At 44.7% G+C, this 26,537-nt stretch overlaps 2 protein-coding genes across 9 annotated transcripts in view; one reads left to right on the forward strand and one right to left on the reverse strand.

The window, feature by feature from the left end:
- Positions 1 to 26,537, reverse strand: part of LOC139751039 (uncharacterized) — a 442,294-nt gene that overhangs the window by 392,494 nt on the left and 23,263 nt on the right. The gene's annotated exons all lie outside the window — the stretch shown is intronic.
- The window catches only part of LOC139751040 (uncharacterized), a 56,276-nt gene that overhangs the window by 9,064 nt on the left and 20,675 nt on the right, over positions 1 to 26,537 (forward strand). The window contains exons 6-9 of one of the 2 annotated variants that reach the window (XM_071666172.1): positions 1,448 to 1,544; positions 6,354 to 6,581; positions 12,303 to 12,461; positions 19,685 to 19,823. In XM_071666172.1, coding sequence (XP_071522273.1) covers positions 1,448 to 1,544; positions 6,354 to 6,581; positions 12,303 to 12,461; positions 19,685 to 19,823 — 623 coding nt within the window. The remainder of the gene's footprint in view (positions 1 to 1,447; positions 1,545 to 6,353; positions 6,582 to 12,302; positions 12,462 to 19,684; positions 19,824 to 26,537) is intronic. The other variant, XM_071666173.1, reaches the window with a different exon arrangement.

Consider the following 26,537-nt stretch of genomic DNA (forward strand, 5'->3'; position numbering starts at 1 on the left):
CTATATCCTCGTGACATATTTCAAAAGACAGGTTTTTCACTTCCTCAAAAATTCGTAATTACTTTTCCTTGTCTTTTCTTTTTCAGTTTCATAATTCTTCTCTATATTTCAGTTAAGGACCGGCCTTGATGTGCACTTTTGTTCGTGGCTGGAACCTAAAAGAAAAAAAATGAGGTTTCCATTTTGTGTTTTAGATGACTTGGTTGAGGGAAACTTTATCAACATTTTTGAAGGGCTGTCGGGTTTGAGGGGCTGCCAGGTTGAGGGGTTGCCGGACTGAAGGACTGTCGGGCAGAAGGGCTATCGGTCCCTACACCAGTCCCACGACTTCCAGGTAACATTGCAGCCAAGATAATCTTGCCAAACATTGATCTCTTCCCAAGTTGATTTTTTTGCGTTCGTTTGGTCGGCTGGGTAAGACGTGGGTGAAGTCAGTGTTGACATGGACTTGCACGTGCATACATACTGCCGAAAGTTTGCCTGGGGTGTGATGATGACTGGTGCACTGAGATAGTATATAAAACTAAGACCATCTGACAGTTCATCTTTTTTACTCCAGCTTCGGTTATATTAGATCGGCCTTGATATGTTGACAAATCTAACCACCGCGACAGACATGAATATGGGGACTGGAGGAGGAACTACTGTGAAAAAATAAAGAAATCTGTTTCCCAGGAGAATCTTGTCACTAATGACAATATGAACATTTTAAAGTTCTCTCTCATTCATTATACAAAAAAAGATACTCTTGGCAATACACGTTCGCAGAAATACTCTAGCTGATTGTGGCTGATTACGTATCACACAGGAGAGATAAGAAGGTACATCTTATATCACCAGATGGTTCGAGTAGTTCCTTATCTGCGGTTATCATCGGCTCAGGCCGAACCACAACCTTACTTTACCTTAGCCAACCTAGGGGTCTTACTGAGCCAAACTGACCACTACAAGTAACAGGCATCATGACCTTGGTTCACATGTGACCCCAGCTGACCTGGTGATCCTTCCTACGCTGTTCTCTCGTCAGCTGACGTCTTACCTGGCGAGATACGCCTCAGTACTGCTTGACTTTTTCATCCAATACGAACTTTGACTGCTGGCTATATCCGGTTAAGTCGTGACCTTGGATGACCCATAAACAAATTGTGACCTTAGATAACCTAATCTAACCATGCATGATTAGTTATCCTTAATGACCCCTGACCCCTAATGACCTTTGACCCTGGGTGACAGCCCTGAACGACCCGTGACCCCAAATGACTCTTGACCCCGAAAAACCCTTTACTTTGGATGGCTAAGCCACCCCCCCACCACCAACCCCTAACGGCCCGTGACACTGGCTGATCTTGTGATCCTTGTTGACCTATTACCCCAGCCAATCAGTGAACCTCGTTTCTCCGTGACCTTGGCTCAGCGTGCGTGACTAAATCCATACGTGGTGTTGCAGGTGTACCAGGCACCAGCCATGACCTGCTGGAGGCGGTGAAGGAGGACAACGCCACGCTAGTCCGGGACGTCCTGGCCGAACTCCTCAAGTTCTCGCAGTAAGTTTTGTGAGGGGACACGCTGCGCACAGGACACCAGGGGAAAGGACATGCAGATAGGAGACACGCTTGCCTGGGGACAAGTGAGTGTGTTGTCACACGGGTGTGTGTGTGTGTACCCAACTGAGGGCACACCCGGATGACAAGAAAAAAGTGAGGGGACCTGACATACTGGCAGGAGACAAGCAAGGGAGTTGCCAACCTGGCTCGCGTACACGGAGATGACACGTCAAGCTGAAAGTGGGATACGTAGGTGACGGGATATGTTGAGAGAGAGAGAGAGTCAAAAGGAAACAAATTGGAAGACATCAAATGAGACAAAAGAACAAAGCAGCCTTGCCAGTACTGGAGAGAGATGTCAGGATTCTTAATTGGTGTAAACGTGAGGTCATAATCATGGTACACAAACGCTGATGGAAATAGTAGCAAATAGTCAAGAGTTGGAATTCTAGGTGGATGGTAACAGTGAACCTGATGTAGACAATACTTACTAAATAAATGCCTTTTCAACTTTTCTGTCAAGAGGGATGCATGATAAGAAGAGCAAGAGAAGACAAAGGAGGAAAAAGACTGGTCCTCTTGATCAAAGAAGGTCTTAAGTTTCAAGAATGATTGGAAATTGGGAGGATTAATGTTAGCAAGAGTGCACAGTGGTGTTGATAAACAGTCACTAAAAAATCTAAACGATTCAAATATGCATTGATGACAACGAAGGAACAATCAAGATGGTAAATGAAGCAGTAAAACAAACACTTCTCAGAGTGACTTAGATAGAAATTATCAGAATGAATGGCTACAGGGAAAACGGAATTCAACATTAATAAATGCACAACACTTAGTGTGGGTAAAGACAGGAACACTGTTTACAAACTGGACAATGTTGTTATTGGTAAAACAATGCCAAAGATATTTAGGAGTATTGACGAGCCGCGACAACGATGTATTAAAGTGTGTAATAAGGCTAATAGGATGTTAGGGTCATTAATAGGACTGTTAACAATGAAATTCCTAAAGTATTATCGCAACTTTATCTTGCGTTGGTCAGACCACAATTGGATTTTGTGTTACAGTTTTGGGCTCCATACTATGCAGTTGATATAGATGATTTAGAAAAAGTACAAAGGCGACTAACAAAATGATCCCTGGAATTATAAACCTTATTTATGAAAAAAGGTTAAAAAGACAGAATTTACACTCACTTAAGAGGAAGAGGGCTAGAGGGGACACGACTAAAATTCTTAAATGGGTGAATGGCGCCACCGGATAGGACAAGAAACAATGGATTTGAATTAGAAAAAATAGAACCAGGTCGGATGTAGGTAAATATTGGTTCGGGAAAAGGGTAGTAGATTTATGGAACCAGCTGCCAAGTACAGTAGTGGAAGCTACGTAGGTCTTTATGAAGATTTAAACGTAGGTTGGATGTGTTTATGGGTTCAGGCTGTCGGGTGTAGGGTGAACAGACTCAGGCCCTGCCTAACATGGGCCAATAGGCCTCTTGCAGTGCCCTCACTTCTCATGTTCTTATCTAGAGACAGACAGGGGCATTTCGGACTCTCGTGGTCACGAAGAGTCATGGAGATCCCAATTCTGAGGTCGCATACAGGAAAGTTTCATACCAACATGTCAATGAACACACCAGAATCAGAGGGGCTGATAGTATACTGTTAACACTAGATCTAATCTTTACACTTACGAACACATATGTCATCATATATGACACTCAACTAAAAGAAAAATATGTAATGCTACAATTTGATTTGATAGTAAATAAGCATGTGAGAAGAGCACAGACCAGACTCAAAGAGATGTTAATCATGGATATATATATTTTCTTCATACATGAGACGGCAATGACAACTCAATAGCCTAATCAAGGCCATCTCATCAACCTCAAGAACTTCTATGGTAACTTAGATCGGTAAGTGGACTTAGGGAACCAGGGCACTGAAGGAGTTCGACCAGAGGTATCTTTAACCTCACATTCAGAGTGAGGGCGAAGAAAGAGCAGAGTCGTTCAGTAAAAGACGTCCAAAAACAATAGAACTTGGCGATGTGCTTACTGTAATGAAGGTATTAGGTGACATCCCCTGCCGGCCAGCCAGCATTTGTAAAATATAAGAGAGCAAGGAACGAGTATAGCAAGATGAGAAAGGAGGAACCAAGAAACTTTGAAAACAATATTGTGGACAAGGCAGGAGATAATCCAAAACTTTTCCATCACTTCAACATCAGTTTTTGTAGAAGAGTTGAGTTCTTGAGGATTATGAAAGGACATGTGAGGAACTGAATGACAAGTTCAAAGAAGTTTGACATTGGAAGACAATGTAACAACGGTGAGAAGTAGAGAAGAGTTCTTGTAAAGGTCTAGAAAAGACATGAACAGATTACTTAACGGCCTTGATCCATCCGAAACGTCTTCGTAAGTGCTGAAGATGGGAGCCGATAAACTTGAAATGGTGTTCAAGATGTTGGTGGAAAAAAAGATAAAGTGCTAAGGGAGTGGAAGAGAGCAAACGACGTACCTGTTTATAAGAAGGAAGACCGGAGGACGCACTGAACTATAATCCGGTCTCCCTGACAAGTGTGGTGTGGGACGTCCTGGAAAAGATATTCATGAAGGAAATAGATAACTTCGGCAGAGGAAAACTAAGAGAAAAACCACACGGGTTCTGGGAATAAAGGTCATTTGCAACGAATATCTCGGATTTCTACGAGACGGTGAGCTTTGCTTTTATCAAAATAGAAGGCTAAGCGGATTGTCTGTATCTGAATTGCTAGAAAGCATTTGACACTCTACACACAGAGGATACATCTCCAAGCAGGAGTAAGGCCGAACATTTCTTCGAAGGTTAGCAGATTATCTTGGGGTAAGGGAACAAAAGACGTATGTTAAAAAAGCCTTCAAGAAATTGGTTTACACCAGTGGAGTGCCGCAGGGTTCTGTTCTGGAACCATTGCTCTCGATGTGTGTAAATATCGTGCCAGAAGGACTAGACTTTTACTTCAATATATTTGCGGATAATACGAAGACCATAAATGAAATAAAAAGAAAGAAGAATTGCCTCAACTTACAAGTGGACCAAGACAAACTCTTAAAGTTGGTCTGATGCATGGCTAGTGAAATTCACTATAGGAAATATAAAATGATAATAATGGAACACAGCGAAAGACGCCCTCGATATGAATATCATCTGGCAACATATAAGCTGCAGGAATGTTGATGTGGAAGACCTGGGGGCCGACATCATCCCTAAACTATCGTCAGAGTCCTACACGAGAAGCCTACTAATGGAGTCAAATTGTCTCGCAGCAAATATTAGAACTGTACTCAAGTTGATATGGATAAGGAAATACTTTTATGCTGTTCCGGTCTAACAAAAGGCCCAGACTGGAACGTACTTCTCAGGTATGGTCACTACAGTTATAGACGTAAAAAACACTAATTAGAAGAAATCCAAAGATAGACAATAAACATGGTACCAGAAGAAAGAGAAATGAGTTACAAAAAAATAAGGGACCTTACATTTGTCCACTATGGAAGAGAAAAGAGTGTGTGGTGACCTGACCACAACCTTTAAGCTTTAAACATTTTCACCCATATTCAAGATGTCTTAGTGATGTAGGGATACAACAACCACAGAACATGAAACTTGCCGAGGAAAAGTAGGACTTTTATAGTACAAGTTTGTTGGAAGAATAGAATAACCGCGTTATACACAAGTTTAAAAAGTTGCCTAATAGTAAAGAACATTCAAGAGATAGAGCTCCACGAGTGTAGAACTCTCTCCCCGTACAGTAAAAGAAATGAGGCCCCACGAGTGTAGAACTCCCTCCCTGTCAATACAAGAGATGGGGCTCCGCGAGTGTAGAACTCCCTCCCTGTTCAGTACAAGAGATGGGGCTCCACGAGTTTAGAACTCCCTCCCCGTACAGTACAAGAGATGGGGCCCCACGAGTGTAGAACTCCCTCCCTGTTCAGTACAAGAGATGGGGCTCAGCGAGTGTAGAACTCCCTCCCCGTACAGCACGAGATGAGGCCCCGCGAGTGCAGAACTCCCTCTCCGTACTGTACAAGAGATGGGGCCCCACGAGTGTAGAACTCCCTCTCCGTACAGTACGAGAGATGGGGCTCCACAAGTTTAGAACTCCCTCCCCATACAGTACAAGAGATGGGGCCCCACGAGTGTAGAACTCCCTCTCCGTACAGTATAAGAGATGGGGCCCCACGAGTGTGGATCCCCCCCCCGTACAGTACAAGAGATGGGGCTCCAAGAGTGAAGAACTCCCTCCCCGTACAGCAATGAGTAATTACAGTTAAGGGAGACACTGATAAGGGGACAAAAAGGTGAGGGGAAACAAGGGTGAAGGACACACAGGTAAGGGCACATAGGTGCGGGGTCACAGGTGAGGGAAGACTTAACACAGAACATTATGAAACAAACATATTAAACACCTGTATATATGACCTTTTTCTGTTAGATAATAGAAATAGATGATCAGTTATCTCCTTCTCACCCAAATACAATACCCTAAGCTTATCTATTTGTTGTAATGTATAATGAGACACAAATAGATAGTTGTGTGTGAGAGGGCTGGTGTCTGCAGCCACTCCAGTGAGCAAGACGTGAGGTTCCTCTCGTTAGCGTTAACAATGTAGAGTCACGTAGGCAGATATATCCTCCAGATTTTCCGAGTGTTGTGCTTAGATGAGTGTATGTAGGGAGTGTGTCTCCGTGCTGTGTGTAGTGGGGTCAGCCAGGTGGAACGTGGTGGATAAGAGACGACAACTGAACACGTGTGTTGCAGGATAGAGCGTATGGACCACGTGGTGGAGCTGGGTCATACGCCCTTGGTGGCGGCAGTGGCTGCTGGGTCGCGAGACGCCGTGGCCGTCCTGTTGGAACGACGGGCGGCCCTGGGTGCGGCCACCGCTGGGCCACAAGTGACGCCCCTCATCCTGGCCGCATGGCTCGGTCGAGGTGACCTTGTCCGCAGACTCCGGGCTGCAGGAGCCAGCTGGAACCACCCCGACAGGTAGGTCTTCATGATCAAGCTGTCTCCATGGCCAATGCTCGTTTTCTGTGATTCGGTCGCTCACTCCACTAATTCGCTGTCTGTCGTTGTTGAACATATCCCTGGGGATGGGGTAAGTGGAATACTACCCACTATTCTCTGTCTCGTAGAAAGCGACTGAGAGGGGTGGGGATGGGGAGAGCAGGGGGCTAGAAACCATTCCTTTCTGGTATTTCAATTTTAAAAGAAGAGACAGAAGGAGCCAAGCTAGGAGTGTTCATCCTCCTCGCTTGGCCCAGGCTGGGGTATCTCAGTGTGTTTGGATGTAACGAAAAATATGATCCTAGTATCCATGAATGCCAAGAGTGGCAAGAGCATCCAAGATCGGAGTGAGGAGGAGCCACATCTGATCACACTTCCAAATAACCAACGTCAAGAATATTACCAGCTTCACAACGACGGCCCTCAGCTTCGGTTTTATTTAAGATTTAGACATGATCAGCAATTCAGTCAGGAAATTCGGATATGTGAGCCGGGCAAATGTGATTCTGGGGTAAATTAAACACTAGAATGATCGAAATGTTTTCCCATTTTGCCCAAATCTGCGTTGCCTCGCACCATCACAAGTAGTGAGAGAGCGTTGCCTCGCACCATCACAAGTCAAAATATTGTAAGCCAAGATAAAACGGCTCTCCATAAACTAGGAGACATCGACCTCAAATGTAAGCAGCTACTTTTTCTTTGTTTGTTTGTTTGTAGCGCCAACAACTATTGAGTGAATTTACTATTCATGTTGACTCTACTGACGACTGCCTGATGTGACTTTAACCATTATCTGGAAATGTTTTCATCATACGTCATATTTGCTGTGCTTACGTTCCACTGACTAGTGGGTCGTCGGGGCCATGATGGCAAGAAATGAAAACCCACTTGACAAAAACATCTCAATATACACATTTTTCTAATCTTAGCCTTTTAACGTACACGTTTCTGGAGTCACTGGTGACACGTTAGTTACCCATGAAGAACTGATGTAACGACATTGTTGGGTCAGTACGTAACAAGTTACGTGTTGTTACTTTCTATTACAGAGAAGGCAGATGGCGAATTGTAACCGTATTTGACGCGCTACGGAATCGGCTGGTTATAGCGCCACGCAAAATGTCAACATGCAAACTTTATATAAGCAAAGAACACTCAAGTAAAAAATGTATGTCTGTAAAGGAGAATAGCAAGACGTAAGAACACAGAACCAGTTAAAAGAAGAGGTGAAAACTGACATCTAGTTAGCCATTCAATAGACATCATTCATCAACATTCAGCCAATAAAATGAAAACATTCATCGGGATTCAGTCATTAAAGTAATTACTTTCATCGGCATTCAGCCCATCAAGCAATGTCTGTTGTTATGCATATTGCGAGGAGACCAGTTAAGATTTTCTCGAGGATCTGACAGCCATATCATCCTGCTATTCTTTTTTAACAAACTATTTCTACAGTAAAAGTATTCATTAACTTGGTAACTGGAGCTACTTATTGTTTTTGTCCAAAAGCTGTGCTGAGATAAAGGTGATTAATTGATTCCCCGTCGACCATTCGCCAAGCTCACACAAGCAACAGGCATCGCCCGATGATTGCCATCACCTGATTGGCTGATTGAATTTGCCAGAGTTTAGCAGTGCCCTTAACTGATCCCTTATTGTACATGCATTGCGCCCATTAGCATACATCTCTGTTGTTTTCTCGTGATAAAACATGTGAAATTTACATGTTAACGTTTCGCAAACGCCACTGACAGCTTATTTATAAATGTGGGGTTTCTTTTTTAATTGTCCAGCGCATCCACACCGAACTCCGGAGATAATTCTGACCGGATTCACTGAAGGCGAGAGGAGCAAGAACGGGTTATCTGTTTGTATCGGGTGCTCGTCCGCCCATCAACAGAACCACCCACATCCACCAGTTTGTGTCACATAAACATATCAATTTGTACGAAAACGAAAAACTATGAGAGAATTAATGTGTTGAGAGGAGAAAAGAAGGTGAAAGCGCTGCACAAAATGAAGAATGACAAAGCGGCTGGAGCGGATGGGTTCGCAGGTGAAATTCATAAGAAATGGAGGCGATTGTGATGTTGATCGGTTGGTTAGGAATTCTAATACATGTATGGATCCCGATGACGTGCCTAAGGACTGGCGGAATGCCTTTGTATGTCACCATATAAAGGCTAGGGGAACAAAGGGAAAATATTCGAATGACAAAGACAAAAGTTTGTTGAGGTCACCTTTTAGAAGTAATTGAAAAGCGTGACATGCACAGAGCATCAGACAGCGAAGGGAGAATGTGGTTTCACAACTGTTAGAGGGTGTGTGAATCAGGTGTTTGCCTTGAAGAATTTTGTTTCAGCAATACTGAGAGAAAGAAGTATCTGGCATTTATGAATCTGGGAAAAGCATCTGACGACATGGTTGATGGAATTTTTTTTGGAAGGTGTTACAAATATATGGTGTGGGAGGAAAGCGAGTCGGTTATAATTCGCTGATGATTTGGCTCAGGTGGATGGTTCGAGTGAGAAACAGCACAAGTCAGTTTCGGATTCTGAGAGACTGAGTGAATGAAAGTTGAGAGTAAATGTGAACAAAAGTAAGGTTACTCGGTTTAGCAATAGAATGGGACATGGTACCTGGGGTGTGAAATTAAAGAGAAAAGTTGGAGGAAATAAAGCAAACATGGCATCAAATGGAACCATGGTCAGTGAAGTAAGTCATAGGGTGGATGAGGGGGCGAACGAAAGTCCTGGGCGCATTAACGAAGTTATGGAGAGGTCATTATCTGCGAGTGCAAAGCAAAGCTAGGTATATAATCCTAATGGTGTTCTATGGATGCATGGTTTTGGTTCTAGAAGATAATGTACAAAAAGGCGTGAATGCGCTAGAAATGAAATATCTAAGGACAAATTGTGGCGTGAAGAGGTTTGACCGAGCACCAAATAATAAGAGTGTGGAGAGATGTATGGTACTAAGAGGAGTGTGGTTGAGAGAGCTGAACAAGGTGTGCTGATACAGTTTGGACATATGAAGAATACCAGAGAGGAAAGGTTAACAAATAACTGTGTGTCAGAAATGGAGGGGACAAGGACAAGAGGGAGACCGTTTTGGAGATAGAAGGATTGTTGGGAAAAGGTTTTGAGTACTTGGGGCCTAAAAATGTAGGAGAGTGACAGTTATGCATATAACAGAATGAACTGAGCAATGTGTATACGGGGGGTGACGTGATGGGAATGGGCTGAACTTACGTTTATAAAGCGGCCCCTGGTAACTTATTACGGTGTGTACAGGTCTGGCTGTGGATAAGTGCTGTGAATTTGGTGCGTTACATATGTGACGTACAGAGAGGATGTAAGAGAATGAGGTTAGCTCTTTGTCTGTTCTTGGCGCTACTTCGCTAACGCGAGAAATGGCGAAAACGACGGAAAAACAAAATCTATAAATATGAAAGAAATCAAAACTTTCAAAATGAGTTCTGAAAACACTACGGACATGCCATTTAGAAAAAGATACAAAATACCATATGAGATCATAGGTTTACAGTAGTCAAGGCTCCAAAGATCGTTGGAACATACCATATCATCCTACGTTACACAATAACGAAAACAATAGTTTGCCATATCAAGCCTTGTAACTACTGCATGTTGCAAGACCTTTCCTTACCACACACACACACCATCATTATCATCATGTCACTGATAATACTAGGATAAGAGGGAGTGAAACGGCATCATTACTTGATCTTATCTTCACACACTAGAATGGATATTGACGTTATCAAGTTTAGTACACCAGTCAGAAAAAGTGATCATGTAACACTTCACTCTGATTATGTGGTTAACGAGTAGAAAAAAGCAGGGATTAGATAAGACGCAAAGAAGAGATGTAATAGTGAAAATTACAGAAAATCCATCAAAAATTATAGGAACATAAATTTAGAAATGGAGTTCAGTAGAGAGGAACGAGGAGTAGGTAAACTGATACAAATACACAAGGGAGAGTGAGAAAGAGGGAGCCAGCCAGCATATGTAAAGTAAAAGAGCTTAAGGAACGAGAAATGATGGAACAGAAACTTTAAAATGAATATTATGGACACAAATCTATCAGGGGTAAATTGCCTCTAACATGACGCCACGGGGTCTACACCGGTCATTTCCCAACAGGTGCACATTGCCACCAACGTGAGACGAAGGGTATTCGAGCAAATAGTTTTTGAATAGCTATTTCCTATTAGCCAGGCCCATATCCTAGCGGTAGCATTCCCGCCTGTGGCACAGGGGTTCCGGGTTCGATCCTGGCTGTTGGAGGTTTGTATGATATATATATATATATATATCATATATTTATATTTTATTATATATTTTGCTTTGTCGCTGTCTCCCGCGTTAGCGAGGTAGCGCAAGGAAACAGACGAAAGAATGGCCCAACCCACACACATACACATGTATATATATACACGTCCACACACGCAAATATACATACCTATACATCTCAACGTATACATATATATATACACACACAGACATATACATATATATACACACACAGACATATACATATATACACATGTACATAATTCATACTGTCTGCCTTTATTCATTACCATCGCCACCTCGCCACACATGACATAACAACCCCCGCCCCCTTCATGAGCGCGAGGTAGCGCTAGGAAAAGACAACAAAGGCCCATTCGTTCACATTCAGTCTCTAGCTGTCATGTAATAATGCACCGAAACCACAGCTCCCTTTCCACATCCAGGCCCCACAGAACTTTCCATGGTTTACCCCAGACGCTTCACATGCCCTGTTTCAATCCATTGACAGCACGTCGACCCCGGTATACCACATCGTTCCAATTCACTCTATTCCTTGCACACCTTTCACCCTCCTGCATGTTCAGGCCCCATCACTCAAAATCTTTTTCACTCCATCTTTCCACCTCCAATTTGGTCTCCCACTTCTCCTCGTTCCCTCTACCTCTGACACATATATCCTTTTTGTCAATCTTTCCTCACTCATTCTTTCCACGTGACCAAACCATTTCAAAACACCCTCTTCTGCTGTCTCAACTACACCCTTTTTATTGCCACACATCTCTCTTACCCTATCATTACTTACTCGATCAAACCACCTCACACCACATATTGTCCTCAAACATCTCATTTCCAGCACATCCACCCTCCTGTGCACAACTCTATCCATAGCCCACGCCTCGCAACCAAACATTGTTGGAACCACTATTCCTTCAAACATACCCATTTTTGCTTTCCGAGATTATATATATATATATATATATATATATATATATATATATATATATATATATATATATATATATAATTTGTCGCTGTCTCCCGCATTAGCGAGGTTGCGCAAGGAAACAGACGAAAGAATGGCCCAACCCACCCACATACACATGTATATACATAAACGCCCACACACGCACATATACATCCCTATACGTTTCAACGTATACATACAAATACAGACATATACATATATACACATGTACATATTCATACTTGGTGCCTTCATCCATTCCCATCGCCACCCCGCCACACATGACATGACACCCCTCTCCCCCCGCACGCACGCGAGGACACCCAGTCTCTAGCTGTCATGGGTAATGCACCGACACCACAGCTCCCTTTCCACATCCAGGCCCCCTGGTAATACTGGTATCTATGTTCTCAGGAACGGACTAACGGCACTGCACTATGGCGTGGCGGCCAGCCAGTTAGAGCTGGTGAAGGCGGCGCTGCAGGATGGGGCTGACCCCACGCTCCCTGCTGCAGGACACTCCACCCTCATCCTCGCCCTCATAGCCGCCCACATGCGTCTCACCTCCGGCAAGTGAGACTTGTAGTACGAAAAAATCGCTGGTTATTTCAGTGATGCCTGTCATTAGTACACAGATCTGTTTCGAGGCATTTTTCTTTTTAATATTATCCGATAGAAACAAACAAACAAAAAAACTTTCTTATTGTAGCTCAGGAGAAACACACTTTAATCTAAGTGTGAAACTTTGGAACAAAAAATAAATCATGGTAGGGAACTTCAGCGTTCTCACTTTCACATAAGTTTCCCGTGGCAGTAGAGGTGTTAACGCACATGTCTTCTTCTTCGTTCTTTTTGTTCCTGCTGGAAGGAATGGTGGGAGTGGGGGGCGCCTCCTGCTTTGCTATCCTGTCCCCACTTCAGATAAGATTATGGCTGCAGATAAACTCGTCATGGACCCGCCTGTTATCTGTCCTTCCCATGTACACTCTTTCTCACCAAGGTTAACCCTCCATCACCATGACTAGCCCAGCACTATCGACTATGCATTAACCAACCAGACGGTCCCTGCGCCTCCTAGACTATCCCTGAATCATCCAGACTATCCCCCAGGCTATCCGTGCATTTCCATGCCTATTTCTGGATTACTAGAGCAATCCCAGCAGTGCCCAAGTTTTGGTGTCCAAGCATAACCCAGACTATCCCTGCACTACTCAGTGTATCCCTTAGCTTCCCAGACTATCCCTGCATCAGCTAGACCATTCTTATCCCCCGCAGACCACCCCTGCACCACCTAGACTATCCCTGCACCATCCCGTCTATTCCAACACCATTCAGATTACACCCGAGCCTTCCAGATTTTCCCTATCCTACCCAGACTATCCCTACCCTACCACCTAACTTATCCCAGTCCAACTCAAGACTACTGCAGTACTAAGTCAGAGAATTATCTTCCCTGCAAAGACTATCACCGATCAACTCAAGCCTACCTTTAGCACCACCTAGACTATCATTATCTCGGCAAAGACTATTCCAACACTAATCACACTGTATTAGCACTATTCACACTATCCAGTACAACCCATTGTTTCTTAGCACCACTCAGACTATCCCTCATCACAACCTAAACTTTCACCATTCCCAACTACCAGACTATTACCAATCTCGATTACATTATCCGAGCTCGATCTACGTGGGTCACGAGACTCAAGACTATCTAATGCGCCACCTAATCTATCCTGGCCTCAGCCACACCACCACAGTACTACCCAGACTATCCCCAGCACCACTTAGACCATCACCATCCACCCACCCAGACTATCCTCAGCCCAGCCTGGCTGACCTTGGCAAGGCGGGCGCCGCCACAAATGTCACAGTGGCCTGTGTCGCGCCAGACAGACGTCTGGGTGGTGTGTGTGTGTGTGTGTGTGTGTGTGTGTGTGTGTGTTGGGGGGGGGGGGGGGGTAGCGTGAGCGCAGGAAAGGTTCCTCATGAATTATTGGCCAGGGAGGCCGCCGGCCACGCGCCCCGTGCTGCGGACGCCCTCGCTCCTGCCTCGCTTGCTGGGCGAAGGGCTTCCATTTTGCCTTCGATACACCATTGTATTTCTCATATTTCACACTGATAACATTACGTCACACTGCTACCTCAAGGTGTGCTCAGCAGGTGACTCACACTGCTGGCAAGGTTTGCTCACCTTAGTCTCTCACTAAATCATGTCCCCCATATCTCAAACTGATCTTGGGGCGTCCTATTTGACTACAAAATTATGTTCCTAGCATGTCACACTGGTCCTAGTTCTTACCCTTATCTCACACTACATAAGTATGATCCCCACCTGTGACACAGATTGTAGTGTCTCCATCTTTACACAAGGATTTTCTACATGTGTCACACTAATGTATAACCACCTTTCTCTCAAACTTCACAAGTATTTTTCCTGAATTTTGTGTGACGACATTTATGTCACATTTCACATATATATATATATACCAAATGTGTCACATTGATCCTAGTGTACCCACCTTTGTCTCTCACTAAATAAGTATGATCCCAATATCTCAAGTAGGTTCTCAATGTGTCACACTGATGCTGGCGTGTCCGTATTCTTCTCACTACTAAGATATGTTGCTCATGTGCCACACTGATCTTAGTGTGGACACATCTGTCACTGCACAAGTATGTCCCCAAAGCCACGCTGTTCATGGTGTATCCATCTTTGTCTCACAGAGTCATTATGTCCTCACGTGTCACACAGTTCGCCAAGGGTCACACTTCCAGTGTGTGTCTGTGTTACACTTTCCCTGATTGTATAACACCGGCGCCAGTTATCAGTTTGTGTCACACTTTCCCTATTTGTGTCACCTGTCTTACTCCTAATGTAACTTCTCTCATCGCATGTGTCACAATACACATGTATCACCTTGTTCCACCACCATGTATCACGTTTTTCTACACCATGTATTACCTTTTTCTACCCATTTATTACCATATTCTACCCATATATCACCATATTCTACCCATATATCACCCTATTCTACCCATGTATTACCTTGTTCTACCCATGTATTACCCTATTCTACCCATGTATTACCCTATTCTACCCATGTATCACCCTATTCTACCCATGTATTACCTGGTTCTACCCATGCATTACCCTATTCTACCCATGTATCACCCTATTCTATCCATGTATTACCTTGTTCCACCCCTATATTACCTTATCATACCCATGTATTACCTTGTTCTACCTATGTATTACCCTATTCTACCCATGTATTACCCTATTCTACCCATGTATTACCTTGTTCTACTTATGTATTACCCTATTCTACCCATGTATTACCCTATTCTACTAATGTATTACCTTGTTCTACCCATGTATTACCTTGTTCTACCCATGTATTACCCTGTTCTACCCATGTATCATTTTGTTCTTGCCCCATGTACCACTGTTCTACTCCACGTTATACATCGCCATGTATCGTCTTGTTCCACCGCCATGTATCTTGTTCTACCACCATGTATCACATTACTTTATGTACCATCTTGTTCTACCCACATGTCCCATATAGTTGAACCCACATGCCCCACATAGTTGTACCCACATACCCCATATAGTTGAACCCACATGCCCCACATAGTTGTACCCACATGCCCCATATAGTTGTACCCACATGCCCCACATAGTTGTACCCACATGCCCCATATAGTTGTACCCACATGCCCCATATAGTTGTACCCACATGCCCCATATAGTTGAACCCACATGCCCCACATAGTTGTACCCACATGCCCCATATAGTTGAACCCACATGCCCCATATAGTTGTACCCACATGCCCCATATAGTTGTACCCACATGCCCCATATAGTTGTACCCACATGCCCCACATAGTTGTACCCACATGCCCCATATAGGTTGAACCCACAATGCCCACATAGTTGACCCACATGCCCATATAGTTGAAACCCACTGCCCCACATATGTTGTACCCACATACCCCATATAGGTTGAACCCACATGCCCACATAGTTGTACCCACATTGCCCCATATAGTTGAACCCACATGCCCTACATAGTTGTACCCACATGCCCCACATAGTTCTACCCACATGCCCCACATAGTTGTACCCACATGGCCCACATAGTTGTACCCACATGGCCCACATAGTTGTACCCACATGGCCCACATAGTTGTACCCACATAGTTGTACCCACATGCCCCACATGGTTGTAACCACACGTCCCACATAGGTGTACCCACATGCCCCACATACCTGTACCCACATGCTCCACATAGTTGTCCCCACATGCCCCACATAGTTGTCCCCACATGCCCCACATAGTTGTCCCCACATGCCCCACATAGTTGTACCCACAGGCTACCATAGTAGTTGTACCCACATGCCCCAATAGTGTACCACATTGCCCTCACAATAGTTGTACCCACATGACCCCACATAGTTTTTACCCACATGCCCCACATAGTTGTACCCACATGCCCCACATAGTTGTACCCACACGCCCCACATAGTTGTACCCACACGCCCCACATAGTTGTACCCACAGCCCCACATAGTTGTACCCACTGCCCCACATAGTTGTACCCACATGCCCCACATAGTTGTACCCACATGCCCACATAGTTGTACCTCACAGCCCCACATAGTTGTACCCACACGCCCACATAGTTGTACCACATGCCCCACATAGTTGTACCCACATGCCCCACATAGTTGTACCTACATGCCCCACATAGTTGTACCCACCACAGCCCCACATAGTTGTACCCACATGCCCCACATAGTTGTACCTCACATGCCCCACATAGTTGTACCCACAGCCCCACATAAGTTGTACCACATGCCCCACATAGTTGTACCACACATGCCCCACATAGTTGTACCACATGCCCCACATAGTTGTACCCACACGCCCCACATAGTTGTACCCACATGCCCCACATAGTTGTACCCACATGGCCCACATAGTTGTACTCACACAACGCCCACATAGTTGTACCCACATGCCCCACATAGTTGTACCCACATGCCCCATATAGTTGTACTCACATGCCCCACATAGTTGTACTCACATGCCCCACATAGTTGTACCCACATGCCCCACATAGTTGTACCCACATGCCCCACATAGTTGTACCCACATGCCCCATATAGTTTGTACCCACATGCCCCACATAGTTGTACCACACGCCCCACATAGTTGTACCCACATGCCCCACATAGGTTGTACCCCACATGCCCCACATAGTTGTACCCACATGCCCCATATAGTTGTACCGCACATGCCCACATAGTTGTACCCACATGCGCCCACATAGTTGTTACCCACACGCCCCACATAGTAGTACCCACATGCCCCCACAATAGTTGTACCCACATGCCCCACATAGTTGTACTCACACGCCCCCACATAGTTTGTACCCACATGCCCCACATAGTTGTACCACAATGCCCCACATAGTTGTACCTCACATGCCCACATAGTTGTACCCACATGCCCCACATAGTGTACCCACTTGCCCCACATAGTTGTACCACATGCCCCACATAGTTGTACCCACATGCCCCACATAGTTGTACCTACACGCCCCACATAGTTTGTACCCACACGCCCAACATAGTTGTACCTACATGCCCCACATAGTTGTACCCACACGCCCCACATAGTTGTACCTACATTGCCCCACATAGTTGTACCCACACGCCCCACATAGTTGTACCCACATGCCCCACATAGTTTGTACCTACACGCCCCACATAGTTGTACCCACACGCCCCAACATATTGTACCCTACATGCCCCACATAGTTGTACCCACATGCCCCACATAGTTGTACCCACATGCCCCACATAGTTGTACCCACACGCCCCACATAGTTGTACCCACATGCCCCACATAGTTGTACCCACATGCCCCACATAGTTGTACTCACATGCCCCACATAGTTGTACCCACGTGCCCCACATAGTTGTACCCACACGCCCCACATATTTGTACCCACACGCCCCACATATTTGTACTCACATGCCCCACATAGTTGTACCCACATGCCCCACATAGTTGTACCCACACGCCCCACATAGTTGTACCCACACGCCCCACATAGTTGTACCCACACGCCCCACATAGTTGTACCCACTTGCCCCACATAGTTGTGCCCACATGCCCCACATAGTTGTACCCACATGCCCCACATAGTTGTACCTACACGCCCCACATAGTTGTACCCACACGCCCAACATAGTTGTACCTACATGCCCCACATAGTTGTACCCACACGCCCCACATAGTTGTACCTACATGCCCCACATAGTTGTACCCACACGCCCCACATAGTTGTACCCACATGCCCCACATAGTTGTACCTACATGCCCCACATAGTTGTACCCACACGCCCAACATAATTGTACCTACATGCCCCACATAGTTGTACCCACACGCCCCACAGTTGTACCCACATGCCCCACATAGTTGTACCCACACGCCCCACATAGTTGTACCCACATGCCCCACATAGTTGTACCCACACGCCCCACATAGTTGTACCCACATGCCCCACATAGTTGTACCCACATGCCCCACATAGTTGTACCCACATGCCCCACATAGTTGTACCCACACGCCCCACATAGTTGTACCCACATGCCCCACATAGTTGTACCCACACGCCCCACATAGTTGTACCCACATGCCCCACATAGTTGTACCCACATGCCCCACATAGTTGTACTCACATGCCCCACATAGTTGTACCCACGTGCCCCACATAGTTGTACCCACACGCCCCACATAGTTGTACCCACACGCCCCACATAGTTGTACTCACATGCCCCACATAGTTGTACCCACGTGCCCCACATAGTTGTACCCACACGCCCCACATAGTTGTACCCACACGCCCCACATAGTTGTACCCACACGCCCCACATAGTTGTACCCACACGCCCCACATAGTTGTACCCACTTGCCCCACATAGTTGTACCCACATGCCCCACATAGTTGTACCCACATGCCCCACATAGTTGTACCTACACGCCCCACATAGTTGTACCCACACGCCCAACATAGTTGTACCTACATGCCCCACATAGTTGTACCCACACGCCCCACATAGTTGTACCTACATGCCCCACATAGTTGTACCCACACGCCCCACATAGTTGTACCCACATGCCCCACATAGTTGTACCTACATGCCCCACATAGTTGTACCCACACGCCCAACATAATTGTACCTACATGCCCCACATAGTTGTACCCACACGCCCCACATAGTTGTACCCACATGCCCCACATAGTTGTACCCACACGCCCCACATAGTTGTACCCACATGCCCCACATAGTTGTACCCACACGCCCCACATAGTTGTACCCACATGCCCCACATAGCTGTACCCACACGCCCCACATAGTTGTACCCACATGCCCCATATAGTTGTACCCACATGCCCCACATAGTTGTACCCACATGTCCCACATAATTGTACCTACATGCCCCACATAGCTGTACCCACACGCCCCACATAGTTGTACCCACATGCCCCACATAGTTGTACCTACATGCCCCACATAGTTGTACCCACACGCCCCACATAGTTGTACCCACATGCCCCACATAGTTGTACCCACACGCCCCACATAGTTGTACCCACATGCCCCACATAGTTGTACCCACATGCCCCACATAGTTGTACCCACACGCCCCACATAGTTGTACCCACATGCCGCACCTCTCGTGTATCAGCTTCCTGCCTCCCCTTACCCAACAGGTGGAGCCGGGAGGAGGCGGAGGAGGAGGCCATGAAGATGGTGGAGGCGCTGGTGGAGGGCGGCGCTGAGGTGGACCAACGCGACGCTGGAGGGAACACTGCCCTTCACGTGGCCATCATCCTGGGTCTGGCACCCTTGGTAAGGCCTCGCCTCGGGAGGGGAAGATGATGGAGAAAGATGAACGGGGTAACTGATGAAAGTTCAGGAGTTGAGGGAAGGAAGTGATACAGTAACGAAACCATGACCATGATAACTCATTAATATTATTATTATTATTATTATTATTATTATTATCATTATAATTATGATACATAATCGCTGTTTCCCGCGATATATACCGGGGTCGACGTGCTGTCAGTGGATTGAACCAGGGCATATGAAGCGCCTGGGGTAAACCATGGAAAGTTTTGTGGGGCCTGGATGTGGAAAAGGAGCTGTGAGGAGCTGTGGTTTCGATGCATTACACATGACAGCTAGAGACTGAGTGTGAACCAATGTGGCCTTTGTTGTCTTTTCCTAGCGCTACCTCGCAGAGGTGTCATTTCTTGTTTGACGGGATGGCGAGGGGAATGGATGAATGAATATGTAAATGTGTATATATGTATATGTCTATGTATGTATACGTTGAAATGTATGGGTATATATGTGTGTATGGGCGATTATATATATAGATGAGTATGTGGGTGGGTTGGGCCATTCTTTCGTCTGTTTCCTTGCGCTACCTCGCTAACGCGGGAGACAGAGTCAAAGTATAATAAAATGAATATATATATATATATATATATATATATATATATATATATATATATATATATATATATATATATATATATATATATTCATTTATTTATTTATTTATTTTGCTTTGTCGCTGTCTCCCGCCCCCATACACATGTATATACACACACGTCCACACACGCAAACATACACACCCATACATCTCAATGTACACATATACACACACAGACACATACATATATACCCATGCACACAATTCACACTGCCTGCCTTTATTCATTCCCATCGCCACCTCGCCACACAGGGAATACCATCCCCCTCCCCCCTCATGTGTGCGAGGTAGCGATAGGAAAAGACAACAAAGGCCCCATTCGTTCACACTCAGTCTCTAGCTGTCATGTAATAATGCCCGAAACCACAGCTCCCTTTCCACATCCAGGCCCCACAGAACTTTCCATGGTTCACCCCAGACGCTTCACATGCCCTGGTTCAATCCACTGACATCACGTCGACCCCGGTATACCACATCGATCCAATTCACTATTCCTTGCCCGCCTTTCACCCTCCTGCATGTTCAGGCCCCGATCACTCAAAATCTTTTTCACTCCATCTTTACTCCTCCAATTTGGTCTCCCACTTCTCGTTCCCTCCACCTATATATATATATATATATATATATATATATATATATATATATATATATATATATATATATGGGGTTTACCCCAGACGCTTCACATGCCCTGGTTCAATCCACTGACAGCACGTCCACCCCGGTATATCACATCGTTCCAATTCATTCTATTCCTTGCACGCCTTTCACCCCCCTACAAGTTCAGGCCCCGATCGCTCAAAATTTTTTTCACTCCATCCCTCCACCTCCAATTTGGTCTCCCACTTCTCGTTCCCTCCACCTTGACACATATATCCTCTTTGTCAATCTTTCCCCACTCATTCTCTCCATGGGACCAAACCATTTCCATACACCCTCTTCTGCTCTCTCAACCACACTCTTTTTATTGCCACACATCTCTCTTACTCTTTCATTACTTACTCCATCAAACCACCTCACACCACATATTGTCCTCATACATCTCATTTCCAACACATCCACCCTCCTCCGCACAACCCTATCTATAGCCCACGCCTCGCAACCATATAACATTGTTAGAACCACTATTCATTCAAACATATCCATTTTTGCTTTTCGAAATAAAGTTCTCGCCTTCCACACATTTTTCAACGCTTCCAGAACTTTCGCCCCCTTTCTCACCCTGTGACTCACCTCCGCTTCTATGGTTCCATCCGCTGCCAAATCCACTCCCAGATATCTAAAACACTTCACTTCGTCCAGTTTTTCTCCGTTCAGACTTACCTCCCAATTGACTTGTCCCTCAGCCCTACTGTACTTAATAACCTTGCTTTTATTCACATTTAGTTTCAGCTCTCTTCTTTCACACACTTTACCAAACTCAGTCACCAGCGAACAACAGCTGACTCACTTCCCAAGCCATCTCATACACAACAGACTGCATATATATCAACACCCACATACGCAGATATTGCATACATACCCATGTACATATTCATACTTACTTGCCTTCATCAATTTCTGTCGCTACAGCGCCCTACAGGAAAACAGCATCGCCATCCCCTGCTTCAGCGAGGCAGGAATACAGTAAAAAACGCCACATTCGTTCACATTCAGTTTTTAGCTGTCATGTGTAATGCACCAAAACCACAGCTCCCTATCCACATCCAGGCCCCACAGACCTTTCCATGGTTTTCCCCAGACGCTTCACATGCCCTGGTTCAGTCCATTGACATCGCGTCGACCCCGATATACCACATCGTTCCAATCCACTCTATTCCTTTCACACCTCTCACCCTACTGTATGTTCAGGCCCCGATTGCTCATAATCTTTCTCACTCCATCTTTCCACCGCCAATTTGGTCTCCCGCCTCTCCTTGTGCTCTCCACCTCTGACACATATATCCTCTTTGTCAATCTTTCTCGCTCATTCTCTCCATATGTAGGCAAGTGTTTGTTCGTTCTTAAGGAATGTAATCAGTTCCCTGCCATTATTTCAGTCAGTTCCTTCATGCCAACGTCGGCTGACGGCCTGCCTGGTCTTGATGTAGTTATCATTTATCTTCTGTTTGTCTCATATATCATTCACGATCTCATCATCATGAGGATATTATCAGGTGTCGCCCACACCTTCCCATCTTCCTCATAAATCATTGTTCATCACTATCAATCGCACAGTTTTCACACTGCATTTCATCCTCGTCCACCACCGTCAACCATACCTGTAACTCATCCACCTTCGTGTTCCACTTTCATACGAAAGCGTCAGGAAGATTCAGCCAGCACACATATATATTTTCCCTCAAGCTGTTCCCTCTGACGTTTACAGTCACCTACATTAGTTTCATTTATTACTTAAATCCTCTTCAGATACAGTCATCAAGCAGGTTATATCAGTGCAAATATTTCTTTCTCATATGCAAGTTTCCCCAGTGGTGTGTTTGTGTGTGCGTGATATCTACACTCGCCTTTCATCCCCATATCACCATGTTCAATAACGTTCCCTGCTTTCATTCCCGTCCTTTTCCCACACTTTTCCACCCAACATGACCGTCACTTTACGTGCGCGTTGCTAACCAACCAGGGTAGTGTAGCCTCATCCCGTCCCACATTAGTAGCCACCGCACCATACTGACCTGCTCCTCAACCATCTGCTGCCACTGTTCGTTGTGTATGGCTGTACGTACTGGTAAAGTCCTGTTGAACCTACCTTACATAATACGACTGGAACTGGTTTTCGCTGTGTCATCTCGGCTATTGTAGCCCAAAAATGTTTTAGTGTTAGCAATATCAAAGGCCATTTTTTTTTCGCCTGAGGTTTCAATGTAATGATCACCGGCAAAACCCGTAGCAACGCAGCAACGTGGATCTTCCTTTGTTCATCAGAGTCTGCATGAGCCTGGATGATCCTCTTTAGTGCTACTGTACTCTCCTCCCCAGGTCACACATCCTTCCGCAGTTGTTACATTCGTTGCTACGACCCACTTCACAAAGCCACACCTCACGTCCCCCCCCCCCCCCTCTCTCTCTCTCTCTCTCTCTCTCTCTCTCTCTCTCTCTCTCTCTCTCTCTCTCTCTGTACTGAGTTTTTATGGTGATATTGTTTATTTCTCTTCCCTAAACTTCTCTCACGCAAACGCCGAAATACTTAATATTACCATTAGATACAGGTAAATCTTTTTATCGCTTTCATGTGGCTTTCCATGATAAATTGTCTACTCTGACAGTACCTTAAGAACTCTCACTATCAGTTAGCTAAATACTGGCAATATAAGATTTTGATCATCTTAGAACATTGGATTAGACAATACTCTCGACTGAAATTCAGTGTGTAGCATGTACAAGTAACATATAATTGAGGATTAAGTAAAAACACTTAACTCCAGCACTAAATTATACGTGTATCGTCAATGTACATAATCCTATACACTGTCATTGCTTGGTAGAGACAATACCTTATCATTCACTGTATTAAACTGTCAAGTGAATGTCTTTCATAAAGTTAATTTAGATTTTGTTTTATTAATAATAATTCGGTACATCTTTTTGCCAGGCTTCCCCGGTGGTTTCAGAAATTACGTATCGTCATTTTCAGTAATATTCAGATTGATTGATACGTTTATCGAGATAAAAGAATGAAAATACAATATCTTAAAAAGTTTACATAAGTCATCCCGATCCAAGATTTCCCCAATGACTCAATTCTGCAAATAAAGTTATAACGTAGTTGCAAAGTGCCTTCATTTCTTTAATATTTCATCGATTTCCCCGTTTATACACATCCATTCAATATGCTTGATAAGATAATCAATCTCTACATTTCTATATCCCTGAAGTAACTGAGACTCCAGTTCCTGATGAGGCAAAATGTGGCTCTGGATCTTCAGCACACTCACGTACTTTCTATATCTTTCTCGCTTTTCACCGCTTCAAGTTTCCAGAAATACTCATGACCTAATCTTAACCTAACAAACACCCAATCCTTACACCTACTCCTATCCTTCCCATATGTAAAATTTGTGTGAAGATGTACACAATGTTTCACTATGTCACTCATATTTCGTTCCTTCTTCACTCATCTTTTATCACTTTTTCCTTTATTTCATCTTCATTTTTTCTTTAATTATGTCAAGGCTTGACTGATATCTACCTCAGCGTTTTCAGTGGCTCTTTTGGCTTCCATGTTTCCCACTTTATCAAATGCAAGATTCACATGTTACGGAACTCATACAAACTGATTATGATAACCTTGTATTCTTATTTCATGTATCAATTTTCTGCAAACAGTAGTTATGTGTTCGAAAAGTGGACTCCGGCTGTTCAAATAATCCAAAGTGCCTTGCTATTTTCAGAGAACATCGTCACAACCCTTTACAAACCTGTTAATACTGCATATAATTCGGCTTGAATCGATGATATAGAATTGCTCAGACTAAGTCCAATTTTGGTGTCCTTACGACCTTGAACAGAGTACTGTCTTATGAAGAACTGACAATCCTGCGTTCCCATTTGATAGAAATGAACCCTTACAGTAAACATGTATTGTGTTCAAGTTTCCTTCACATGTCTCTTGATGGGGAATTTTGATATAACGTTCCTATAGAAAGCTTAGGTAAGTTGATGGACGCGAAAAGTGAGTAATTAAACTCCAGCTATTTCAGTTGCAGCGACTATGATTTCTTGTATAAAGATTTTGTACCTAAGGGAAACATTTTCCTTTTTTTTTTTTGAGGCAGATGAATTTCCTGTTTCTCCTTTAGTGCAACGATAGTGTGGTGGTGCCCAGACGTCCGCATCCATGTGTTGACATAAACCGCGGACCAGACCGGTAAGATAAACACCGACGCCACAAACAGCAATTTTCATTCTGCAGGAAATATTTGAGCGCGAGGTACTGTCACGATCCGCAGTAGCCGTCGTTGCTGAGCGTCATCTGTTACTTCAAGAAACTGAAAATTTATGTAACGTAGGATTGGACAGTCCATCAATAAAAGAAAAACTTTGCCTCAAGAAAAGTTTGTTGTCCGAGAATTCGTTCCAAAGGTGTGGTGTTGTGACGGAAACCATCACACCTCAGGCATCCAGGAACCATTGTCTTCCATCATCGTAATAAACCCCGACCTCGTCTTTCATTTCCAGTGACCAGCTGGTTCTGGCGGGCTTCACAAGCTGTTTGCAGGTGAAGTCAGTCGTCGCGGATGACTTGCCTCCTCTAGTTTTTTTTGTTATAACGAAGAAAAAACTTTAATGGATTATTACATTCCTCGATTTGACGCGACACACACGTCATCTTATCTATCTACAAATACGAATTCTAATATATATATATATATATATATATATATATATGTGTGTGTGTGTGTGTGTGTGTGTGTGTGTGTGTGTGTGTGTGTGTGAATAAGAGCAAGGTTATTAGGTACAGCAGGGTTGAGGGTCAAGTCAACTGGGAGGTAAGTTTGAATGGAGAAAAACTGGAGGAAGTAAAGTGTTTTAGATATCTGGGAGTGGATCTGGCAGCGGATGGAACCATGGAAGCGGAAGTGGATCATAGGGTGGGGGAGGGGGCGAAAATCCTGGGAGCCTTGAAGAATGTGTGGAAGTCGAGAACATTATCTCGGAAAGCAAAAATGGGTATGTTTGAAGGAATAGTGGTTCCAACAATGTTGTATGGTTGCGAGGCGTGGGCTATGGATAGAGTTGTGCGCAGGAGGATGGATGTGCTGGAAATGAGATGTTTGAGGACAATGTGTGGTGTGAGGTGGTTTGATCGAGTAAGTAACTTAAGGGTAAGAGAGATGTGTGGAAATAAAAAGAGCGTGGTTGAGAGAGCAGAAGAGGGTGTTTTGAAATGGTTTGGGCACATGGAGAGAATGAGTGAGGAAAGATTGACCAAGAGGATATATGTGTCGGAGGTGGAGGGAACGAGGAGAAGTGGGAGACCAAATTTTAAGTGGAAAGATGGAATGAAAAAGATTTTGTGTGATCGGGGCCTGAACATGCAGGAGGGTGAAAGGAGGGCAAGG

This window comes from Panulirus ornatus, chromosome 10, assembly GCF_036320965.1.
Source record: "Panulirus ornatus isolate Po-2019 chromosome 10, ASM3632096v1, whole genome shotgun sequence".
NCBI lineage: Eukaryota > Metazoa > Arthropoda > Malacostraca > Decapoda > Palinuridae > Panulirus > Panulirus ornatus.